Source organism: Eptesicus fuscus, chromosome 7 (genome assembly GCF_027574615.1).
Source record: "Eptesicus fuscus isolate TK198812 chromosome 7, DD_ASM_mEF_20220401, whole genome shotgun sequence".
Classification (NCBI taxonomy): Eukaryota; Metazoa; Chordata; class Mammalia; order Chiroptera; family Vespertilionidae; genus Eptesicus; species Eptesicus fuscus.
Genome location: NC_072479.1, coordinates 52,883,255 through 52,902,057, shown reverse-complemented (window position 1 = coordinate 52,902,057; position 18,803 = coordinate 52,883,255). Strand labels below are relative to the sequence as shown.

Below are 18,803 nucleotides of genomic sequence, written 5' to 3'. Positions count from 1 at the left end.
GCTCAAACCCTCGGAGCTGCCCGGACCCCCCTCCCCAGGGCAGCGCGCCAAACCAGCGCATGCGCACTCACAGGGCTGCCGCGTAGCTCTCCCCCCTCCCTTTTTTTTCTTTCCCCGCCCCTTGTCTCCCTCCCTCCTCCACCCTTCCCCTCCCTCTCTCCCCCTCAGCCCGCCCCGCGGCACCTCAGTCGGGGGAACAGTGGTGCGAGCTCCAGGCCCGTGCACTGAGGAGGCGGAAACGAGGGGAGCCCCCAGAGCTCCATCAGGCCCCTTCCGAGGGCTCCCCGACCCGGTCCACGCCCCCACCCCCCACCCTGCCTCCTCCCAATTGTGCATTTTTGCAGCCGGAGGCGGCTCGGAGATGGAGCTGTGAGCTTTGCCCAGGGACGGGGGGGAAAGAGGAGCGAAGAGAAAAGCCGGGGGTGAAGGGTTTGGATTTGGGGTCAGGGGGCGTACCCTCGTCAGCAGACCCTTCACAAGGGGCTCCGAACTCTGCCTCTTCACCCACGCCCCTGGTGCGCGTTGCTGAAAGATAGGATAAGAATAGGGGAGGAGGAAAGGAGGAAAAAGGGGGACCCCCCAATTGGGGGGGGGGGGCGACGGTGAGAAGTAGCAGGACCCGAGAGTAGGGGGCTGCTGCTTGCATCAGCCCACACCATGCTGACCCCGCCGCAGCTGCTGCTGCTGCCCCTGCTCTCAGCTCTGGTCGCGGCCGCTGTCGACGGTAAGTGAGATTCCGCGGCCCCCTAGGACCCCTGGGGACACCCACTCCCCAGCCCCCACTCCTGCGTTTGGATGGGGAAGGGAGACGCGGGAGGGGGTGCCTTTTGTTATCACAGTCCAGCTGACACAGCAGCGTCCCGACTGGGGGTGGGGATGGGGGTCCAATTTGGAGGATGTGGCCCTGGGTAAATGATGCTTCCATGGGGCCCCCAGCCCAAACAAAGACCAGAGGCCTGGGAAGAGAGAAGAGGGTTCCCCCTTTTTCTGGTCCAGGGATCCAGAGGCCTTCTCTTCCTATCTCTGGTTGGGGAGGGCCTCCACCTCCCCTACATCCTGCACCCCTCCACCCCCGTCTGAATTGTGAAGGAATCCGGATTTGCAATATAGGGCTGCAAATGGGGGTGGAGGGACTTTTGCAGTGGCCTCTGAATCTGGAAGAGGGAGCCAGGTCAAGAGTGCCTGGCTGGGAAGAGGGCAGGCAGGCCCGAGATGGCTGTGGGTGGAAAGGGAGGGCCATGGAGAGGCCCCCCTGCTTGGGTGTGGAATCTGGGCCTGGGAGACCAGGCTTGGAGGCCTGGGTCCAGGATCCAGCCGGCTGCCCGCCTGGGTTCCGAAGGGAGCACTTCCCCCTCTCGGGGCCTCTGTCAGGAGCCTGAATAGGGCTGTTTTGGGGGGCAGAGGAGAAGCAGGAGATGCTATGTGACTTTGAATTTTCCTTCTTAATTCCTGGGAGCTTTGAAAGGAAAAACGTCAGATGTCATGGTTGGGTAAGGGGACTGGAGAATGGCCTGGAATGCTGAGGTGGGAGGTCGGAAGAAGGCTGCTTTCTTGCCGACTTCTGGCTTGATCACAGTCGGGACTGGTAGGAGAGTTGGAGGTTGGATGGGGGTGATGGCTATGCCCCCACTGCCCAATTCCCTGCTCCTTTGGTAAATGTGTTTATTTCTCTCTACCATTCCCCTTCTCCCCGCATATACACACACTTTGAATACTACAGTTGGGTTTGGGCTAGAACCGTGTCCGGTTGGGGAAGTGCCCCCTCCCCTTTTATGTCAGCTATTTTTTTTTCCTCTTACTTGTGAGTCACTGGTTCAAGTCTTGCCTAAGCTTTGAGCTGGGGTCATGGGGTTGGGCTGGGCCCCTGACTTGAGAAGGGGTGGGATCTCACCGCTTCCTGTCATTTTACTCCCGTCATCCGGGAAAAGTTGGGCCCAATACCATCATGCACCCTTCCTCCATCTTCTAAATTTTTCGAGGTTGGGATTAGGAAAGTTTTTCCCGCTCTTCCCCAGATTGCTTCATTTGAGAGAGGGAGGTTAGGGAGTCAGGAAGCAGCTGTGCCAGGAAAACAGAATATTCAGTGGCCCTCAATAATTCTGTCTTGGGGACTGTCTGCTCCTTTGCCACCCCCCACCTAAATTATCTGCCCAAAAGGAGTAAAGAGGATCTGTCCTGAATAGTCTCCTGACCAGCCCTCACAGCCAACCCTTGCTCATGACGTTCCTCTTATGCATGTTCTTTCCTCTTGTTATCAGTTCTGTGAGGTGGGAGGGGAAACTGAGGCAGAGGGGTTTAGATATAGAAGCTTCTGGGAGGGAGAGAAAAAAAATTAAGAGAGAGAGAGAGAGAGACCGACCATCAGGAGTCTGTGGAGAACCGAACGTTTCCCCAGCCCAGTCAGGAATGGCCCAGGTAGTGTCACCCCCGGGGTTCTAAAGCGGTGCTGTTTGCCACTCCAAGTTGGTTGGTGGTGAGTGGAAGAGGGAGACTGGATATGCTCTCCGTAATGCCTCCCTACCCTTTCTTAAAATTTTCACTCAGTCCACGGCTGTAACCCAAGCTCAAACAACCTGTACCCGAAATTCCAGGGAAAGGACCCCTCCCCCAGCACACACTACTCTTCTTACCTTGGGAATGGGGCTCTGAATCATGAGTCCCACCCACCCACTCTGGGTCTGGAAGGGGAATTGCTAGGGCCAGTGCTATCCAGGCAGCCTAAGGGGTTCCTTATCCTTCTTACCCCTGCCCTCAAGCTCCACGCCCCAAGCTCACAGACATGTGTGAGAGAAGGAAACCTCCTGGCCCCAGCTTACCTGACTTAGTATCCAACCTTCCTTCCTGCTGCTCTCACAGGGGAGCAGCCTGGGGTCTTCCCCACCTCTTCTGCCTTCTCTGCTGTGCCTGAGCCTGCCCCAGGGTCCCGTTCTCTTTGGGGAGCAATGTCATCCCTGCTAGAAGACAGAATTGAGTGTACTTGCTATGGGGAGGATGGGGAAACAGATGGGGTGGGGAGTGGGAAGAAGGGTTATTGAGGATCCTGCTGAGATGAAGAACATTTTGTAGTGAGGAGGGCTGCCCCAGGCAGATCCGGCTCAGGGACGAAGGCGGCCTGCCTTCCTTTCTCCAACCGCTCTCCACACACACCCTTGAGCAGTGTGTTACCACTTATCAGACAAGCTGGACAGTTGAAGTGAGTTATGAAACTGAGGTGTTTGCCTCCTGGCTCTCTGGGGAGAGGTTCCAAACTCCTTTTATCGCTGGTTAGACCCAGTTCCTTGAACATCTCCCTTTACCCTGATCTTTCTAAGCAGAGACACGAAAGACAAAGCAGGGACATGTAGGACATTGGTTTTGGGGTTCGGAGGGGCGGGATATTCTGATGTTTGACGCTGCTTCATAAGACTTCCTTTTTTCCCATTCTTGCTCCCCCTTCCTCCATTTTCTCCAATCGTTTTTTTTGTTCCCAACCACTTCCCCAGCACTAGGCCTCCCAAGGATGCCAGTCAGGGCCCTGGCCAGAGCCAGAGCGTGTCCAAATGCCCCAACTCTTCCAGACTCCTTCCTCACCTGTGGGAGCTCTTCCTTATGCAAGTCCAACTCTCTGTCCTCCTGTTGCAGCCTCAGCCTGCACATTAGAACCCCAAGCTGATTCCCTTGCAGGAGTCTCTTTTCAGCTCCCCCTACCCCCGTCTTCGTGGACTCTCCAGCCTTCAAGTCCTCCAGCTCTGAATCGCCCAGTTGAGTCCCATGCAAGGGTCCCTTGACCTGGTGGAGCAAACTGTGGGATGTGAGCGTTTGGAAAACCTAGTCCCACCCCTCTGTATTCAGTCCCAGATTTCAGCCCGGTTAGCAGGATCCTGCATTGTTTGGAGAAGGAAGCAGTTGGCTCTGGAGTGCTTCCCGTGCTTGCTTCTGAAGGGCACCAGGGTAAACCTTCCCTGGGAGAGAGCTGAGGAATGGTGGAGGAGAGGCTTCTGCCCCTCTTGCTCCTCCTGGGGAGCTAAGACCCTCCCCAGGCCTTGGCTTCCCAGGTTGAAGAGCCCTGTCTTCCCTTCCTCCCACCCTCCCGGTTCTATGGGAGGCAGTAGTCCCTATCCTGGGTCTCCCTTGGGTCAGACATTGCTAGGGCAGGGACTCTGTCTCCCTAAACCAGGATATATGCTGCCCCCACCCTAATCTGGATCTCAGGGCGGTTGTTATTCCACATGTTTATCCCAAGATAACTGTGTCATTGTCTTGGCAACCTTTGGGCTGAGACCCCACTGCATCTTTTTTGCTTCTGTCTGTCTGTCATTTGCTTCTGTCTGTCTGTCACTGGTGCCCTCTTGGCCTTTCAGAAACTCTCATCCTCTTGGTTTATCTCTCTGATTGCCTATCCTTCGTGGCATTCTCTGCCCTGTCTCTCAATCTCTGTCGCTTGCTTTGTCTCTGCTTGTGGCCATCCCTTCCATCCTGAAAGCTATCTCCTGGGCTTGCTCACATGCTCGAAATTTTGTAGTTATTCGTCCCCTCCCAGGCCAGACTGGGAATATCCAGTTTGGCAGTGAAAATTCTTCTCCACTTTCCTTCAAGTTCCTCTCTCGTCTTCCCCCTCCACTAATTTTGGGAATGGATTTTGGAGAGAATGTTTCTGCAAGGAGGGAACTTGATACCCTTTGTGGACTGAGTAAGAGGGAGAAAGGAGATATTTCAGAAGGAAGGAGGGAGGTTAGACTTCTGGCAGAACTTCCTCATGACCTAAGAACTAGAGAAAGGTGTGGGGAATGGGTCAGGAGCTTAGAGCTCTTACTTCTGCTGAGGATAAGCCCTGTGTGTGTATTGGGGGTAGGCGATCAGGGCTCATCAAGGCCTGGTGAGAGATACGATGGTCTCTGGGGACATTTGAAGGGTCTGAATCTTACTTGTGGGGGAAAGGAAAAGATGGTAGGGTGGTCACTTGTCAGGCTAATGCGCTGCTGAGTCAATATTGACTCAAGATGTAGGGGGAGACCCTTCCCTTCCCCTGGCAGTCCAGGCCATCCTGTCTGTCCGTCTGTCCAGGCCGCAAAGCAGAGGCCCAGACTCAGGAATGACAAAAATGTGTCTGAGCCTCGCTGAGCTGCGGGGAAAGAGCCACCGGGTAACACCCAAAATACATAAAATTCAGTGAAAAGCTCTTGGTTTGGGTTTGGGAGGCCCTTGCTGCCCCACCCCCATATGTTTGAAAGTTTAGATTCCTGCAGGCTCTGCCCCCCACCCCTTGGCCACCCCCTGGCTCCTCTTCCCTTAGATATATCACGTTGTTCCCTTTAGAAAACATCCCCTCACACAATCTCTCTCTCGCTGCGGTGTCTGCTCAAGGGTTTCTTTCATGGATTTCCTGCCTCAGGTCTCCTGGTCCTTTAGGAAGCACCATCTGAGGTCTCACCTCTCCCTCGCCCTCAAAGAATGGGCCCCCTCCCCTGGAGGAGACTTCCTCACGCTCCCTTCTCTGGCCAGGCACTCTAAGCCCCCTTCCCCGCCCCGCCCCCAAGGTCCCAGAGTGGGATAGAGGAGGACAGCCAAGGCTTAAGCAGGGCAGTGGGGTCCCGGTACACCCAACCCTACGCCTCCTGTCCTGGCTCCAGCTTGGTGGCCCTGGGGGCCATGGCTGGGCCGAGTGCCTGGATTTGAGTTGGGGGGGGGGGCAGGGGTGTTGGCCAGAGTTAGCATGGCGGTCACATTCATCTCCAGGCAAAGCTGAGAACAGACGGCCCCTGTGTCCTGGCGTTCTCTCTGCAACCTCGCTTGCTCTCTTTCCTTTTTAGTTCTCCTCCTTCATCTAGCTCCTCTTTCTTCCCTCGTCTGTCTTGTTCTTGTCCCTCTCCTCCCTGATGAGCCTTGAAGGCCATTACCACCCCCTGTGACCCTGCTCCTGCTCCCAGCTTCGGGGGACCAAAGTATGCTCCCTGCCGTTTCCCTTCTCCACCTGTTGTTATTAATCGCCCTCTACCTCGGTTTCTTCTTCTGTCTGATGGGGATTGCAACAGTACCCACCTCACAGGATTGTGAGGATCTAAATGAGTTAATACAAAGTGCTTCTGATCAGTGGCTGACTCACCGTGACCATGTGAAGTGTTAGTTAGCTCATGCCATTAAGAAGGGGCAAGTCTCACGAGGGGCAGGTCCTGCAGCGGCCGCTGAGGCCAGTAGTTGATCCCAAAGCGAGGGCTGAACTTAGGGCTGTGCTGCTCCCTCATCTTAGCTGCAGGCCACAGAGATGGGTGTTCTGGGTGCTGGTATCAGATGCAGAAGGCTCAGCCTGGGGGAGTGGGCTTGGCTGGAGGCTCTAAGCAGATTACCAGCTTCCTACCCACCCCCATGGCAACTCCCTCCCACTCCAGTGGGGCTTCCCTGGGCTGTGTAGACTGCCCCAAAGTAGGTTATTTGTTTCTCTCCTCCCCTCTCCCCCTGAAGGAAATCAAAGACAGGCCTCAGCCTTCAAACTCCACATTCCCTGGGCTTTCTCCACCACCCCTGACAGGAAGGAAGTTCTTTCACTTATCTCTCCACGATCCTGGCTCCTGGGAGATGTGCATCCCCAAGCCCCTCGGTCCCTGGGTCTGAAGAGATGCTTCTGTGGGAGAGGGGGCCCTGAGGGCTCCTCTTCTTTCACTCCCCCATCCCCCACTCCCTTCCCTCTGCAAGAGCACATCTGGTTTGTGAATCTCTCTCATTCCAGCTTTCGGAGTTTGCCAGCTGCTGTTTCCTCTGTCGAGTTCAGGCCAAAAATGGGGGTGGGGGACAGCAGGGGGGACAAAGTAAGGGCCAAAGGAGGGGGGATCATGGCTGGGACGCAGAATGGAGGGGAATTTGGAGTGACCAACCAGTGACCTCAGGCCTAGTGAGTTCTGGCCCGGGAGGCGTGGGGGTGTGGACTAGTCCAGGTGGTGGTGGTGGTGGTGGTGGGGCACGGTGGGGCTATGGAGGCCATTTCTGGGCTTCAAACAGCCCATCTGCCTCTGAGTCCCATTCCAGCCCCCTCTAACCCCCCCCAGACAGTCTCGGCTGGCCAGGGGAAGAGGACCCTTCTCCAGCATGCTAACTAGGCTGGCGGGTTCCCCGGGAAGACCTCACAGCTGGCCCAGTGGGGCAATGAACTCAGTATTATCCACCTCCTCAAGGGGCCTTTATTCCCTGCTCAGGGTGGGGGGTAGGGGAGGGGGACGCTGGGGGGGGGGAGGGCCTGGCTTGGCCATTTTTGATGTGTTTCCTGAACTCGGCTCTCGTCCTGGTCAGGGGCCTGGGTGTAGTGCCCTCTGCCAGCGATGGAAGTTAGGGAGGGAGGACATCTTCTCCAATGTGGCCCCCCCCAGATTCTGTCCCTCCCTGCGAGCCCTGACATACTTTACTTCTACTCCGTCCCCGCCCTGAGCTCACTCTGCCCTGCATTCGAGGTCGTGGTGTGCAGCTGCCTTACCAGGGAACGGGGGCTCCTGAGGGCCATTTACTCTTCCCTGGCACCCTGGTGCCTAGGCAGTGCCTGGCACAGAGCTGGTCTCCAGTGCATGCCAGCTGAATAGAAATGGACTTGACACAGGACGAGGAGAAGGCGATGAAGAGCTGGGGGATTGGGAACCCAGCCCTGGGTGGGGGTAAAGGACAGGGAGGACTTTCCTTCCCACGGAGGACGTGGTGATGGGGTCGGGAGGAACAGCTGGAGTGTGTCTTAGTGGGAGTGGGGAGGCCAGTATAGGCTTGCACTGGTTAAAAGCTTGGAGTCAGCTCAACACTGGCTTTGTCCTTTGCCTACTGTGTGACCCACCCTCTCGAGGCTCGGGTTCCTCGTCTGTAAAGTGGTGGTAGGAGTAGTACCTCCTTTCTCATATTGTGGGGAGGATTAAATAAGATGACACAGAGAAAGAACTGGTTTACCACAATTCCTGGCACATATGGAGCCCACAATAGGAGTTAGTGTTACCATTCTTAATCCCTCCTCCTTAGAGAATGAGGTAAGAGGATGGTGTGGAGCACAGGGAGGCTGGTGGGGGTGAGGGACAGCGCAAAGAGGTCCTGGATGTGGCAACTTCATGGTCTGGCTGGGCTGAAATCAGCTCCCTCAGGTCCCCCCAGCCTTCTCCGCCTCGGCTTTCCAACGCCATCACCCTGAGCAATCTTTAGGTGCCTCTTATCTTGGGGACATCTGCTGAAAGTCCTCCCTGAGGTCTAAGCACAAGGGAGGCTATCTCTTTAGAAAATGGAGGTGGAGGTGGGGCTCCCTCCCCCCCCCCCCCGCCCCCTCACAGTCTTGCCCTCCAGTACCTCTGCTGATGCCATCTCCAAGCTACGGGTATACCAAGGGCATCCCCCCCCACACACACTTCCCGTCTGGGGGCCTGGTGGTTAGTTAGGAGTTGGAGATGGGGGCAGGGGTGATGGGTTCCTAGGACCAGGAGTTCCCAGAAGGCAGAGGAGCAGAGAGGTTACAGGAGATCAGCTCTGGGCTTCCAGTGGGAGGGAGAGGAAGATAAGGGAAAACATGTCAATGTTCTGTAAATGCCCCATCCTTCCTCTTGGTCAGCAAAGCTGCAGGTGTTGGTGCGTGGCCAAGAGTAACCCAGACAGCAAGGGCTTTGACCCTGAGGGCTGGAGGAGGGGCGCACTGGACCGGGCAGCCTAGGGAGCTGGGTGAGGGGCAGGCAAGTGTGCTCCCTGGGTCCCCCCCTCCCCCCACCACAGGTATACAGTGTTGTAGGAGTGACACACAGCCGCCTCTCCCCCGCCCCCCATGGGCTGTGACTCAGAGTCTGGGCCAAATGGAGACTGATGATAGGGAAGGAGGAGCAGCTGTACGGGGAGCGGGGCGGGGAGGGGGGCGGCTTTAGGGCCATAGAGTTGGCTTTCACCCTTCATTTACACTCTGCTTTCTTTCCTTGCCCCTAGTCCCCAAGACTTGCAGCCCCAAGCAGTTTGCCTGCAAAGACCAGATCACCTGTATCTCAAAGGGCTGGCGGTGTGATGGTGAGAGGGACTGCCCGGATGGATCTGACGAGGCCCCTGAGATCTGTAAGTACTTTTCTGGGCCCCTCCCCCAAAACTCCCGACTTATCTTTTCCCTTTTGGCCCAGGCAGTTTGGGATGAGGACACGCTGGTCTCTAGCCTGGTGTAGACCTTGCTCTGTGATTGTTTGTCCATGACACAGCTAAACCTGCCCTCTCCCCCCTCATGGTGCCCGGCAGGGTGCCTGGCTCGCTCAGAAATGGCACATGGGATTGCTCACTCACCGCTGCACCGCGAGTCTTCCAGAGACTGTTTTCTCCGCACTGACATTTTTTTTAAAAAATATATTTTATTGATTTTTTTACAGAGAGGAAGAGAGAGGGATAGAGAGTTAGAAACATCGATCAGCTGCCTCTTGCACAACCCCCACTGGGATGTGCCCGCAACCAAGGTACATGGCCTTGACCGGAATCGAACCTGGGACCCTTCAGTCCGCAGGCCGACGCTCTATCCACTGAGCCAAACCGGTTTCGGCTCTGCACTGACATTTTAAAAAATATATATATTTTATTGATTTTTACAGAGAGGAAGGGAGAGGGATAGAGAGTTAGAAACATCGATGAGAGAGAAACATCGATCAGCTGCCTCCTGCACACTCCCTACCGGGGATGTGCCCGCAACCAAAGTACATGCCCTTGACCGAATCGAACCTGGGACCTTTCAGTCCACAGGCCGAGGCTCTATCCACTGAGCCAAACCGGTTAGGGCGCACTGACATTTTAAAAAATATATATATTTTTTTATTGATTTCAGAGAGGAAGGGGGACAGAGAGAGATAGAAACATCAATGATGAGAGAGAATCACTGACTGGCTGCCTCCTGCACGCCCCCTCCTGCGGATCGAGCCCACAACCCAGCATGTGCCCTTGACCGGAATCGAACCGGGGACTCTTCAGCCCACAGGCCAACACTCTATCCCCTGAGCCAAACCCAGCCAGGGCCGCACTGACATTTTTGCTGGAAGGGGAGAGCCCAACCTCCCTTTTCTTTTGCTTGTCCTTCTTTTTCCCACCTCAAAGCCTCCCGACCCTTGCTGAGTGCCCACAGGTCCAGCCGGGTCCCCTTTCTGCCCTCAGAGTCCCAGGCCAAAGGCCACCAACTCTTGCTCAGTCTCTATACCAGAAGCCCCACCCCTGTGCGTTTCCCACCACCCCCGCCTTCCCCTGCCCCCAGTAAGTGGTGTAATCAGAGGCAGCTGTTTAAACTGGGAGAAAGGTCCCCACCCAGTCTTTACTTTGCCAGTGGGGGTGGGAGGTGGGGGGTGGAGGACTTGCTGGCTGGACCCCAGAATCCTGGGCAGCTGGCAGAGTGTTGGGGTCTCCACCTTCAGCCTCTCCCCTGCCTTGTTAATCTCAGCCAGGGTCTAGGTGCCCGAGCTTTCTTAGGTCTGTCTCTGTTCTCTTTCCTGGGTTTATCCTGTTCCAGCCCCATCCCCTGTGCTCTCCCCACACCCTCAGCCGTAATTATCAGGGGTAATTTTAGGGCCGGAAAGGGAGCCACCAGTTCTCTCTGCCCTGGAGGACTGGGGGCCGGGGATATTCTACAAGTGGTCGATGGTGGGGTGGTTCAGCCTGGAGTGCCTTCTTGTCTGATGCCACCTTTACCCCCCACATTTTTTTTAAAAAAAAAAAGTATTTTATTGATTTTTTACAGAGAGGAAAGGAGAGGGAGAGAGAGTTAGAAACATCGATGTGAGAGAAACATCAATCAGCTGCCTCCTGCACACTCCCCACTGGGGATGTGCCCACAACCAAGGTACATGCCCTTGACCGGAATCGAACCTGGGACCCTTTTTTTTTTAAAAAAAAAATATTTTATTGATTTTTTACAGAGAGGAAGAGAGAGGGACAGAGAGCTAGAAACATCGATGAGAGAGAAACATCGATCAGCTGCCTCTTGCACACCCCCTACAGGGGATGTGCCCGCAACCAAGTTACATGCCCTTGACCGGAATCGAACCTGGGACCCTTCAGTCCGCAGGCCAACGCTCTATCCACTGAGCCAAACCGGTTTCGGCCGAACCTGGGACCCTTGAGTCCACAGGCCGGCGCTCTATCCACTGAGCCAAACCGGTTTTCTGACCTGATGCTTGGGGTTAAGGATTAAGAAAGCCTTGCAGAGAGGCCAGATCTGGCTGTTTTTATCCATTCTTCCTTTGAAGCAAACCCCACCTTATATACATCCCCACTCTTACTCTCAGACCCATCACACACACAGCCTCTCCTGGGCCCTGACTTGTCCACCCTCCACCCCGACATATACAAAAGCACATGTTCTTACAGCAACACAGAGTCAACACTCAAAACGGGGAGGTGCAGAAGCACTCAGACAGACACACAAAACCAGACTCAATCCCCAAAGAATGTGGAAATGGAGACATACAGATATCCCCTCACTCCACACCACACACCGCCCTCACCTGTGCATGCAGACTCCTGCCCAGGCACACAGGATAGCTCACTCACGGGGAGACACTCTCTCACACACCCCGTCCAGGTTTGCGAGCCAGTAGACAGTAGTCTGTCTTCCAGCTCATGGGCTCAGCCAGCTTCCTAGCCTGCAAGGCCTGACAATTCTCTGAGGAGCTCAACAGCCACCCCAACTCCATCTTCTTGGGCAACAAAGGAAGTACCAGAGACATCACCAGCAGGCTAGCACCTTTGACCCTTCCCAAATCTTTCTATCATACAGGCCTCTCTGGGGTTGGGGGATCTAGAATAGTGCTGTCCACTAGAAATATAATGCAATTGAATATTTTCTAGTAGCCACTTTTATTTTATTTTTTATTTTTTTAAATTACTTTATTGATTAAGGTATCACATATTTGTCATCAACCCCCCCCCCCCCATTCCCATCCCAAATCCCCCCACACGCATGCCCCAATCCCCCTGTTGTCCGGGATCACTGGTTAGGCTCATATGCAAGCACTCAAGTCCTTTGGTTGATCTATCTCCCTTGTCCCCACCCTCCCCTACCTTCCCTCTGAGGTCTGATAGTCTGATCAATGCTGTTCTTGTTCTTCAGTCTATGTTGTTCATCTTTTCCTCTAGATGAGTGAGCTCATGTGATACTAGGAATACACTTATAGGAACCGAAAATGAGACAAGCAATAATGGTTATGCTGAGAGGCAAATGAATCAGTCTGTAGTGAGTTTCTTTCTGGGCTAACAGTTCTTTTGAGTCCCGGTTTCTATGTCCAACAGTTGTTTATGTGTACATGTCAGCAATGATATTTCAGTTCTGGATGGTAGTAACCACTTTTAAAAAGGAAAAAACAACCAGGTGAAATTAATTTTAATTTTGAAATTAATTTTAATTTTATTTATTGTATCCAACATATTATCATTTTAGTATAATATTCATATAAAAGTATTCATGAGATCTTTCACGTTCTTTTTCTTTTTTTCTTTTTTTTAAAATTGATTTCAGAGAGGAAGGGAGAAGGAGAGAGAGATAGAAATATCAATGATGAGAGAAAATCATCGGTTGGCTGCCTCCTGCACATCCCCTACTGGGGATTGAGCAAGCAACCTGGGCATGTGCCCTGACTGGGAACTGAACCGTGACCTCTTGGTTCATAGGTCAACACTCAACCACTGAGCCACACTGGCTGAACCACATTCTTTTTTGTGTGTGTCATTAAGTCTTCAAAAGCCAGTGTGTATTTTATGCTTACATTTTCAACTAGTCACAGTTCAAGTGCATGGTAGTGACCTATAGCTGATGCTGCATATTGGACAGTGCAGTTCCAGAAGACCTGGTCCATCCGCCTCTCAGCCCATTCATTCTGTGACCCGGGAAGCTATGGGAAGGAGATGTTCTTTGTCATTGGAGCTTTTCTACCATGGACTCTGTTTTTCTTGGCTCATTCAAACCTTTCACTTCTAACCTTGGCCTGTCTCCTGAGTGTGCAGTGTGGAGGCGTTGGGGTCCATAGGCAGGGGACATTTGAGAGTGGACTCTTGGCTGAAAGCCTAGTTGTCCCCTCCACCTGGCGCTCCCAGGTGTGTGACTGCTGTGTACAAGAGCTCTAGATGGAAGAGTCTAACCAACTCTGAGGCCTCCTAAGATCTCAAAAATGCAGATGTCTGAAACCCAAGTCTCAGTTAGCCTCTTCCTCTCCCAGGGAGCAGCTGGCCAACTACAGCCGCTACTGCCAGCTTGGTAATGCTAACCTTTCCATCCGCCCCCAGGCCCACAGAGTAAGGCCCAGCGATGTCAGCCCAACGAGCACAATTGCCTGGGCACTGAGCTGTGTATCCTCATGTCCCGCCTCTGCAATGGGGTCCAGGACTGCATGGATGGTTCGGACGAGGGGGCCCACTGCCGAGGTAAGGGCTCTTCTACCTCTCCTCTCACAGGTGCATGCACTCAGTTCTCAGCTGGGCATCTGAGGGGTTTGGAGGCCTGCCCTCCGAGGACTGTCCTTGCACCTCCAGTAGGGATAAGGCGTTGTCCTACACCCCTACATAGAATTGCCACCAGACAGCGGCCAAAATCCGAGGGCCCCTTGGGCTTGGAGCTTGTGCAGGTATGGTCCCTGGCCTGGGCTTCTCTCTGTGCTTGGACCAGTCAGCACCCCTCTCCAGACCCTCGTTTCCCACCTGTAAAATGAAAGCTTTGCACTAGATCAGTGTTTTCATATATATATATATGTATGTATGTATATATATATATTTTTTTTGTAAATAGTGGGATCTTTTCTCCAAATGGTTTCTTACATGCAACATGAGTATGAACAGAGAAGAGCAAACTCTGCGATTAAAGCTGGGGCTGGGGGGCTGAAGTTTTGCTCGCCTGCTTCCCTGGCCTATGGGAGGGGACACCTGGGTGCTCTTCGCTCAGGGCAGGGAGTGTGGAGCAAGGGAGTTTGTGGAAGGTTTTTATCCTCTCCTTTGGTTGGTTTTGCATGTTCTTGTCTGAAGCTCCTGGGGTGTGGTGCAGTGTGGGCCCAGGGGTTGACTTCAGTTACCACGCACATCCCATCCAGTCGGATGGTGCATGTTCAAATTTGCTTCCTTTGGAATACCTCGGATACCTTTTCAGTTTTAAAAACAACAACGAACCTCAAAAACCTAGGGTTTGAACTTCCTTTCTGATATTACAGACGATGGTTCTCCTCAACACGCTACTCCCCGCCCCGCACCCCCCCCCCCCCCCCCACCCCCAACCATATCCAGAAGAGAAACTCTTCTAGATTTTCCAGAAGAAACAATACTAACCCGCTTAATGGTGGAAGGCTGGACAGACAGCACATTTGGGCTCTCGGGTGGAGGTGGGGAGGAAAAGGAATAGCTGAGGTCTGGCCCCCCACCCAAGCTCTGCCTGGCAGGCTTAGTGCTTCTGAACGTCTTAGCATCTGGGGCAGCTCTCACTCCTCGGTGTGGGGGTGAGGCAGCTGGACAAAGGGGTCTTTGTGGCCAGGCCGCCTGGCCCCACGCAAGGCCATTAATTGGGTCACTGGTTTGGGGGGGCAGCTGTTCCCACCTCTCCCCCTCCTGTCTCACTCCCTTGTGTCTCCCCTGTGGAAGTGGGTCAGTGGCAGGAGAAAGATTAGAGAAGAATCCTGAGGGAACCAAATTTGCTCCTCCTGCCCTCCTCCGCCTGGACTTCACTTAGGCTTCTCTCAGAAGCCTCTAGGCTCAAGGGATAAGTTGCAGGGGTGCTTCCAAGCCAGAGCTTAGATCCTGTGGGGGAAGATTCGATTCCATGTCCACTCTTCACCCCCAGCCCTGGAGCCAGCATCATAGTCCCCGGGTAGTGCAAATAAGAGGCATGTGCAGGGAGTAAGACTCACTGCCCACACTCGCTTCGAGCCCAACAAACTACCACACCTCTCTCCATGGGACCGAGGGAGGCCAGAGCAGGGAGATGGTTGTGAGCCCTAACTGGTTATGTGACCTGGACCTTGGGCCTGTCTTATACCCTCTCTGAGTCTCAGCTTCCCCACTTGCAAAATATGGTCGATGCTTCCCAAGCCCCTTTCATCTCCAACACTGCAGGCCTTGAATGTGGTTTCTGAAGGGTTGGCGGGAGTTGGGTGAAGGGTACAGTCTGGGGGTGGCTGCCAGGTCTGAGGGCCTGAGTGTGTGTCTCCTGCCCTCTCACAGAGCTCATAGGCAACTGTTCTCAGCTGGGCTGCCAGCACCACTGTGTCCCCACACTCAACGGGCCTACCTGCTACTGCAACAACAGCTTCCAGCTGCAGGCAGATGGGAAGACCTGCAAAGGTGAGTGCAACTGCTTGTGTGATGGTGGTGGGAAGAGGGAGGCAGGGCCAGTGGGCCTGGCTGGAGTAGGAGCGAGTTAGATGGAAGGTGCCAGAGAGGAGGCGTGGCTACAGGCCCTATATATAGCCTCAGGGCATGACTCTGAGCCCACTTGCTCCCACCAGACGTTTAAAAATTCATCTTAAAATTATATAGGTCACATGTAAGCTTTCTTGTAAAAAATTTAAAGCACTGCAGATAAAACTAAAGTCCACTTCGACAAATCCTCTTCATTTCTGGTCCCTTTCCCATCTCTGTGGTGATCAACTCTGTTATCGGTTTGCTATCTCTTTCCAGGGCTTCTTCTGTACATCTGTGTGCATGTACTCATGGAAAAACCTCAGTGAAAGTACTGTGTATGCGCATCTGCTCTCTTTTACATAAAATCATCCTGTACATATCTGTTTTCAATTTTTTCACTCGGCGCGTTCTAGAGATGTTTCCATGTTAATACGTAGAGATCTACCTCGTTCTTTTAAAAACCACTGTGATGTATGACTCTTACCACAGTTTACTTGGCCATCGCCCTATTGATGAGTAAGATGTTCCCAATTTCTCTCTGTTACAAACAATGCAAACTTTCCTGCTTTAAATTTGCCTCCCTCGAGCCTTTGCACAAATGCCACCTTCTCGGGGAGGCCACCCCTGGCCACTCTAAAATCACACTCCCGCCGCCTGCATGCTCTCTCCCCTTTCTCTGCTTAGTGTTTTCCCACAGCACCAGTCACTTTCCAGTGCACTAGCAGCTCAAAAAATACAATATATCTTTCTTTTGTATTTCTTCTTCTTATAACAGTATTTCATTTATCGTCAGAGTTTAAGTTTTATGCGGGAACAGTTTGAATTTGTTTTATTCACGGATGTAGCCCCAGAGCCTAGGCCAGTTCTGGCACTGAGTAGGCACTAAAGAAATGTTTTCTGAATGAATGGATGGTGTGCACATATGTGGCTTTCTCCAAGCCTGGACTTGCGGGGTGAGTTTGCACATTTATTGTTGTCATATTCTGCCAAATTGTCCTCCAACATAGCTGTAGGGATGGACAGTGGTAGCGTCTGAGGGCACACATTTCCCTGCTCCCATCCACCTTGCAAATGACCATGCCCTTGATTTTTTTCCCGGCAGACTTTGATGAGTGCTCCGTGTACGGCACCTGCAGCCAGCTCTGCACCAACACGGATGGCTCCTTCACGTGCGGCTGTGTGGAAGGTTACCTGCTGCAGCCAGACAACCGTTCCTGCAAGGCCAAGAATGGTGGGTGGGGTCCCAGGTGGCCACAGTGAGAGGTGCCCTCCGTGTGTTGTTCCTTGGTGGAGAGTAGCCTGTGAGGTCCTAGGAACCCTTGCTGCATTGACCCTCCTCTCCTCCATCTACAGAGCCGGTAGACCGGCCCCCTGTGCTGCTGATTGCCAACTCTCAAAACATCCTGGCCACGTACCTGAGTGGGGCCCAAGTGTCTACCATCACACCCACCAGCACACGGCAGACCACAGCCATGGACTTCAGCTACGCCAACGAGACTGTGTGCTGGGTGCACGTGGGGGACAGTGCTGCCCAGACGCAGCTCAAGTGCGCCCGCATGCCTGGCCTGAAGGGCTTCGTGGATGAGCACACCATAAACATCTCCCTCAGCCTGCACCGTGAGTTGCTTGCTCCAAGTTTGGAGGGTGCAGAAGGGCAAGGGAAGTGGGGCCTGGCGGGGACAGAAGCAGATGGTCAGACAGGATGACCCCTGTCAGGCACCGGAGCCCAAACGAGAAGCCCCTGACGGAGGCCGGGGCAGGGGCAGAGTCAGGCCATGCTTCTCTGGCTCAGATCTGAGAAGGCCTCAAAGGAGGAATGACTGGGCCATCTCCAGAGACCAGGGGCTGTCCCTTCTCAGAGAGAAGGGTGTTGACTAGATTTCCAAGGGGCTTTCCCTCGAAGTGGTAGCAAGGGCCGAGGAGCCCTGCCGGGTAGTTCCTGAGGGAATGGCTGGGTCTGACGTCATGAAGTCGCCAGAATAGACGCCCTGCTGTAGCATGGGTGTGGAGGTCCTGGGGCTGTTTCTGGGGGGCTTTGTGGCAGTGGATGAGAGCGGTGAGGCTGGGACCACCTGAGTGTTTTAGGATACCCTGGATGTTCCCTTTGGGGCTCCCTCCCTAGGCTGTACTTTGCTGTCTAAGGGGTGTCCCTGGGGATGGGGCCCAGGGCATAGATACAGTGCTTGGGGCAGTGCTGCTCAGCTCAGATGCTGCTATGTAAACAAACAAAACATCTGGCATCATCACATTCCCAGGAAATGCACCACAGGGCCGAGGGAAAGATGGGCCCTGTGGTCGATCTGACCCACTGGGGCGGGTAACTTGATCTGTGACCTTGAGTAAACCAGAGTCCCCTGTTAAACTCTGCTTTGGTTTCTAACCTGCAAAATGGGATTGAGGTTGTCTGCTCGGGTCCGATAAATTGAAGTGAGAGTCAGAGGTAACTGGAGGGTGGCAAACCAAAGGCTTAGGATCGTGAACCTTGGGCCTGTCTAGATCTTGAAGTTCCCTATTGGTTCCTGTGTGATGATCCTCACAGAAGACAAAGACCCTGGGAGGATGCAGGGCTTAGTTCTGCTTCAGCAGATGTTGCTCTGAGAGCCCCACCCTCTATGGCCTCATCACACTGTCCTCACTTCAGAATCCAGAGCATCCCAGCGGTGTCCTCGGGCTGCTGGTGACCAAACTCCCCTGTGATTAGACATATTCTCCTTGGAGTACCGGGCTGGGGGTTGCCCCACATGCTTGGCTGAGCTCTTGGGGATGGGCAGCTCAGGGAACCCCATGGCAAACAGGGTAGGGTTGGGGGGGAGACCCCGTGAGACATGTCCCCTCTCCCTGCTCCTTGTCGATGGCCCCACCTAATAGGCCGGTCTGGGCAAACAGCTCCAGCAGTTCCCTCCCCGGCCCTGAGGCCAGACCCGTGGGCTGGTGGGCAGGAGGCTGGGGAGGGGTGCCCCTCTCCTGCCTTCCTCCCCAGGAGAAGCCGGAAATAACCTCAGGCGGGTATCCCTCCCTTGGCAAACACAGCCTTGCCTCCCAGTCTGCTAGGTTCAGTGGGCCCTTCTGGGGCAGAGTCCAAGAGGCGGGAAGAGATCAAGGTTCTGGGGAGAAGTGTTAGCGGGGTGAGGACGTGGGTTCCTCTTGCCCCAGCCTCTGTCCCTCCCCCCTGCCCTGCCTGCACCCCACACCGCCTGCCGCCTGAATGTCTGGCTGTCACCCTGAGGATGATTGTTTTGCTCTCATCCCACAAGCTAATTATGGGCCCTGAACTGAGGGAATAGGAAGTGTCTCTCCCCTAGTGCCCTCCCCACATCCCCAGTTTATCCCCTGTTCCCAGGAGAGGCTGAATGGCCGGCCCTGGTGTGCAGGGTGGCTGGTCCCAGGCACTCACCTGTGCAGTGGGCTGCTGGCCTGTAATTAGCTCCCCACGGCGGATGGAGCAGAAAGGCTGCTGCTTTCTCCTGCTTTCTCTCTGCCCTCTGGGGGAG

The 18,803-nt window shown here is 54.2% G+C and overlaps 1 protein-coding gene across 1 annotated transcript in view; it reads left to right on the top strand.

Moving 5' to 3' along the window:
• Nucleotides 1-175: 175 nt before the first annotated feature.
• LRP1 (LDL receptor related protein 1) overlaps nucleotides 176-18,803 on the top strand; it is an 82,435-nt gene continuing 63,807 nt past the window's right edge. The window contains exons 1-6 of the mRNA XM_054718939.1: nucleotides 176-724; nucleotides 8,905-9,027; nucleotides 13,216-13,353; nucleotides 15,133-15,252; nucleotides 16,415-16,543; nucleotides 16,666-16,929. Of these exons, the coding sequence (XP_054574914.1) occupies nucleotides 658-724; nucleotides 8,905-9,027; nucleotides 13,216-13,353; nucleotides 15,133-15,252; nucleotides 16,415-16,543; nucleotides 16,666-16,929 (841 nt within the window). The 5' untranslated portion in view covers nucleotides 176-657. The remainder of the gene's footprint in view (nucleotides 725-8,904; nucleotides 9,028-13,215; nucleotides 13,354-15,132; nucleotides 15,253-16,414; nucleotides 16,544-16,665; nucleotides 16,930-18,803) is intronic.